Source organism: Cryptomeria japonica, chromosome 4 (assembly GCF_030272615.1).
Source record: "Cryptomeria japonica chromosome 4, Sugi_1.0, whole genome shotgun sequence".
Classification (NCBI taxonomy): Eukaryota; Viridiplantae; Streptophyta; class Pinopsida; order Cupressales; family Cupressaceae; genus Cryptomeria; species Cryptomeria japonica.
In genome coordinates, this window is record NC_081408.1 from 274,433,628 (window position 1) to 274,439,627 (window position 6,000).

At 36.1% G+C, this 6,000-nt stretch overlaps 1 protein-coding gene across 1 annotated transcript in view; it reads left to right on the forward strand.

Moving 5' to 3' along the window:
* The window catches only part of LOC131074031 (uncharacterized), a 112,798-nt gene extending 107,807 nt beyond the window's left edge, over positions 1–4,991 (forward strand). Inside the window, exons 7-8 of the mRNA XM_058010579.2 lie at positions 3,160–3,303; positions 4,270–4,991. Coding sequence (XP_057866562.1) covers positions 3,160–3,303; positions 4,270–4,515 — 390 coding nt within the window. The 3' untranslated portion in view covers positions 4,516–4,991. The remainder of the gene's footprint in view (positions 1–3,159; positions 3,304–4,269) is intronic.
* Positions 4,992–6,000: the final 1,009 nt, after the last annotated feature.

The following is a 6,000-nucleotide window of genomic DNA, read 5'->3' on the forward strand; positions in this document are numbered from 1 at the left end:
GAAATAAGCAGTTTTATTCACCATTATTTCACTGTAGAGATGTGAGATCCAGTTGTCAGCTTTTCTCTGACCAAGAGGTGACTGAAGCTTAGGCAGATTGAGTGCCTTCACTTAGAACATTCACAGAAGGGGTTTGATCTGAGGCCTTTTGCTTGGCCATGGTTCATATCAACCAGTTAGCCCAGCTTGACATACTATAGAGAGGAAGATCAATTATAAAAGTTCAGGTTCGAAAGTATCAAAAAGATGTAATTTTGAAATGAAGTTTTAGAAGAATAAATAAAAAACTAAGGATTAAACGGCTCACTAATCAGCTATACTGGAATAAGTGATAGTGTGTAATCCAGACACTGTCATGCCCTAGTTTGATGGAGGTGGAATCATGATGTTGCTAGACTATTTTCGCATTTTTGAGGATGTGGAGGTTTTAATACCTGCCGAAGTTTTTATTGGAATATTAAAGATAGGAAGGTGCTTGGTGCAGGAGCACCTAGCTTTTAACCATTTTTGTTGATGCATTTTCCAGATTTTGGTGTGATAGTCTATAATTTGGATTAGTGTTTGAATAATGGACTACTTAGAGGTCCACACGTGTGTTTGATAGTCATTTGAAGGATGATTGTCACCTAGGTTGTTTGTTTTCTCAAATTTGGCCTATGAGCCCTTGTAAGCCTAAAAATGGCATAAATTTGCATTATGATGTAAAACGTCTTATAAAGCCTCATTAGGCATTTAGGCATGTCATTTTAATGTTAGGGAGTCATTCTAGGAGGTTTAGTTTGAGTAGAAAGGCATAAAAGACAAAAATGCACATTTGAGCAAAAGTTGTCAATGTTGCTTGACAACTTTTTGCAACTTTGCATTTTTGAGCAAATCGGTGGTTAGGCAACCGATGAAGAGTTGGTTATGACCAAAATGGCATATAAAATGCTCTGAGAATGATTGTTCACGGGTTGGAAAATCTTTGAACAAGTTTGAATAGATTTTGAAGATAATTTCCAGATTTTACCTTGTAATTTTGTCATTTTGTAGCAGCAGTCCGTACCAAATGGATTGACCTTGCTACTGTTCTTTCATGATGGCTTAGTGTATGTTATTTTATTGCTCAGGAGGTGTTTGTAATTTCTTTTAGTGCAGGTTTGAAGTGTGTTTACAAATTTGTATTGCTCTCGGCTTGAGCAAGGGTTCAAGAGCCCAGTTATGGTTCCAACTTGAAATCCCTTGAGTTTTGCTCAATGACCCTTGGGATTCAAGTCATGGAACCCTTGTATAGTGTAAATATGTTTTGTAATGGCCTGGAAGTTGTTTGGAAGCAACTTGCAATCATTTCTTAGGCGAGATCAATCATAGCCCGGTTAGGAAAATGATTGAAAACTTTGTAATTGCTTGGAGGGATGAAGAGTTGTGAATGTGCCAAGTGTTTGGCATGGAAGTGTGATGTAGGACAGAGTCTCATTGAAGAGGTGGTGGTGTGACAGGGTGCAGAGACCATTAAAACCTTTTGAAGAAAACTGCTAACTCAAAACCCCTCAAAAGTGCCATTTTTGGGATCCGTACCAGTACGGACATACCAGATTGCCTACCCTAGTGGATTCAAAAGTTTGTCCAAAGGGTACTCGGATCACCAAAGGTGTTGGAAGGTTCTTTGAGAGATTTTTGAGTAATTGCCCAAAAACCGGTAAGGTAGAGCTAATTAGGGCCCTACGGCTACTAGGCCTAGAAAATAGGAGAAAGAGGGAGCGATGAGAAAATGGTGAAAAACCAGTTGAAGGTTCATTTGATTGGAATTGAAACACCTACAAGCCACCCCCTAAAACCCCTGCAAGTACATGTTGGAGAGTTGGATAGTTTAATGGTTGGATTTACCATTGTGAATTTCAATCATGCTTGAGCAACTAAAGAGCACAAATTGATAGGGAGCACTCCAAGAGAGCCTGAGTGTTTGACTTGTTAATGGACAAGTGAAGAGTGATAGGAGCCCACTAAAACATCATTCAATTACCTATTGAGCAAGGTGTGACTCTCTTTGAGAACCCCTCCCCATCAGTGCTGATGTCATGTGAAGTTAAAAATTATTAGATGAAAAGATAAAGAAGGGAATCAAGTCTCCTCCAGCAATGCCGTTGACAAATTGGGTTGGCACAAGGATCTCAAATATATGTTCCTATGGCCACTAATATATCTTTTAGCAATCCATTTGTTTGGGCTTCCACATTTGTCTTCTCAATTTTTTACCTTTGCAATTTTCTGTCAGAAGTTGGATGCTGTGCAAGGTCGGTTTACAGGTATCATCTTTAGTTTTTTTCTTGGCCAGGAGAATATATAGGCAGGTAGATACAGGAGGTTTCACTGCAAATGAATTAATATAGGGTAAGCTATAGAGAAAGCATTGGAAATTCTGCTTCTATTTGTGTCTATAGCTGGCATCAAAGTGCCCAAATCTGTCTTTACTCAGCCCTTTGATCATCAACACCTTGTGCAACCTCTGCAGCTGCTGCATGTACCTAAGACGAGTGATTGACATTTTTACACTGTCAGCTAGTTTAAATGTGACTCTGGACAGCTATGTAGATGTTTCATTTCAGTTTTCAGAATTTCAGATCTCAGCTGGGAAATCATAGACAAAATATGATAAGAGTTTTTTGTTGTGTATATACTGCTGTTAAATTAATAGTTTTCATCAAACTAGCTTGGCAGTAATTCATACATATTTTAGCTTTTGTGTTGTTTCTTTAAGGTTTGTAGCTTATTAACTTATTTAGTTATTTGCATTGATCCTAGTAGTTATAATTAGATTTTTGCTTCTAGACAGCTGTGTTAAAATCTTTTTTCTAAAGTTAAAATTTGTTTACTGGTAGATCTAATATTTGTATATCCATATTGACCATTCTTCTGGCAAGCATATTGCTCTGGAGTTTCAATTGAATCAAAACCAATTGCAGGCATGCTGTTTATTAAATACTTTTTTATGATAATCCATATCCTTTATTAATGGGACTTATGCAGAGCTTCCTAGTCTGTTTTTTTCTAAATCTTAAAACTGTTATGAATACACAACTTACCTTTCTTTTATAAAAAGTTCTTTAATTTTGAAGAAAGTTGAAGCCCTTATATGAAGTGTTTCCTGCTAAATTGCATTTTTGCTTTCTGTATCAACAGGCAGCCTTGAGTAATACTTGTATTCCAAAGGTTGAAGTGGTGCCTGGTGCCTTACCTGATCAGCAAGAGGATGTTGATATCAGTGATGATGAATTTTCACATCTGGATACATCAGGCGTTCCAGTCATAGTGACTTTAACCAAGGTAAATAATTCTTTCTGAAAATAATTAGCATTGACAGTGTGTTATATAAATATTGGCAATATATTTTTCTGTTTTTGTTTTGCTGGAAGTTGACTCTCTTAAGTATCAGTCATACTGTTGTTTTGATGTTCTCTCAATCAGAGAATCTCTTTTTATGATCTCCAGCTATAATTTTCCTTTCAATGGGTTGTTGATTATAACATTTTGCAATCAATCAAGAAAAGGGTGTGGATGAAACTTGAATCCATGCTTCCGTGTGGAAAATTGCAGGTTGCCTGGAAATGCACCATTTGCTGTATATAAGTATAATGGCACTGTTTTTCAATGACCCAACGAGAAGAGTAAAATTACAACTGAGTTAACTTTTGCATGGATTTCATTTTGATATTGATAGGGGCACAGTAATTCCTACAGTTAATGAAGGCCTGTTGATGCAAAGGGAATTTTTTCCTGAAGATCATATAAGACAAAGGCTTTTCAGGTCACCAGCATTGATGTTGACCTGAAAAATGTTACTCAAAACATCTCTTAAAATGTCTTTTTGCACTAGACAGCTGACCAATCTATTTGTCATTATATGTGCAGTCTAGATAAGTAGTACTCAAAGTAGATATCAAATTCATCAAATATTGTCAAGCTAGCCTCTAATCAGCTCTAGAAGTGAACTTTCTTGAGGTTTGTAACATCCAGGATTTATTAAATAATTGTGTAGGGATAGTATAAGTTGACAGAAATTTAAGCCTTTTTGTAAATTCCAGGAGGATTGATTAAGAATTGTGTAGGTGTAGAATAACTTACGAGAAATGTAAGCCTTTCCTTAATAGTTTCCAAAGCATCAATTATTGTTCCACATTAAGAGGTGATATCAAGAGAATGATCACTGGGTTCTTTTACAATATGAGATTCTTTCATTTTTGAACTTGTTTTCATTCATTGTAAGTCCTTCATGTGTTGAACTTCTTGTAGGTGGGAATGGCCTATATAGTGGATGCAACTTTAGAAGAGGAATCTCAAATGAGCTCAGCAGTTTCAGTATCCATTAACAAACTGGGCCATGTATGTGGACTGACGAAACGCGGAGCTGCAGGACTTGATCCAAGTGTTGTTCTTGCTATGATATCTGTTGCAAAACATGTTGGCCAGCGTTTGATTACATTAGTGGACTCAGAGATTGCTGCTGCTGAAGCTCGTATGGCTGACGATCAATTATAAATTTTTATATCCTGGTGATATGAGATAGTTCCTTGCTGCTATCATTATTATTTAAGCATGTTGAGTCTGTTGATGAGATTTACAATAGCTAATTGTCCTGTTGGAGGACATAATCCTTCCTGTCACAGTTCTTGATTAAATCAAGTACACAAATACCATTTCAATATGAATTGGTTTGGAAAGCCCTTCGGTGATTTAATGAGAAGTGTGATTGTCTCATTGAAGAAGATATGATCTGTAGAGGTTATTTCTTCATAATCTATAGTAGGTTGTGTTCTTTTACCAAATTAATTTTGAAATGTTCTATCATTGCAGTCAAAGAAATCAACTTGCTCCCAGTTGGTTTGGCACCATCTAATGATTCAAGGAAGTCTATTATTTTTCTGCAAAAATCATTTGGTTAGGCTAAATCTTGTCTGGAAGGCACATAACTAATTTTTTAATTTTTGAAAGCCCTTGGGTGATTTTATGTGTAAGTGCTTGTTCGTCTGATGAAAGATGATAGGATCTGTACAGGTTATTTCCTAATATTCTGTAGCGGGTTGTGTTCTTTTAGCAAAGTAATTTTTGAAATGTTTTATCATTGTAGTAAGAGAAGTCAATTTGCTCCCAAAGGTTCTAGTATAATCTAATGCTTTCCTTTCAAGGAAATCAATGGTTCTTTGACGATCATTTGTTTGGGCTACATCTTTTCTGGAGGCAATTGGTGTCTGAGCATACTATTTTTCTATCATACTGACAAATAATTTGAAATGTTTTGTATATGTATTGTTACTCCCATCTTTTTGGAATTGCATCGTCACAAAAGGATGGGACCAGGTATAGGAGATATGTGGGGGGGGCAGGGGACATCAGGGTCTGCAATACAGGATGTTTTTCAGCTAAATCAAGGCATGCTGGTCATGATCTGTGATGTGTATGGTTGTATGCTTATTTAAACACATCAACACTAATATAAATGTGCATAGTTTATAAACATCGATGTTCTCATCTCAGTTTTTCCCAATTTCGTGTATCACTTAAAAAGATTGGGAAATTAAGTTAATGTCATGTCTTTAGTGTTCCTTCCATGTTTAGATGCCCAAAACATTTCCAAGACATGAAATACTGGGATCTAACCATTACCTTGTGTATTATCTTTCATGTGATCTACAGTTAGGAAATGTATTTAATCAATATTTAGTCATCACATTGTTTATGCAAGTTGTGCTTGGTGTAGTCAAAGTTGGCTAGGCTTTATTACACCCTACAGTCTAATCTACACATGCACAATTGATCACTAGATATATACCATAGTTAAAAGCCTAGTTATTGCTTGTAATATGATTAACCACCCTCACCAACTAAACAAAATTGGGCTAAAGATATTGAAGCTTGACTTATGTATTAAAGTAGAGAATATGACATTCTAATCAACCCTATAGTTGCATCTTATAAACAAAATTGGGCTAAAGATATTGAAGCTTGACTTATGTATTAAAGTTG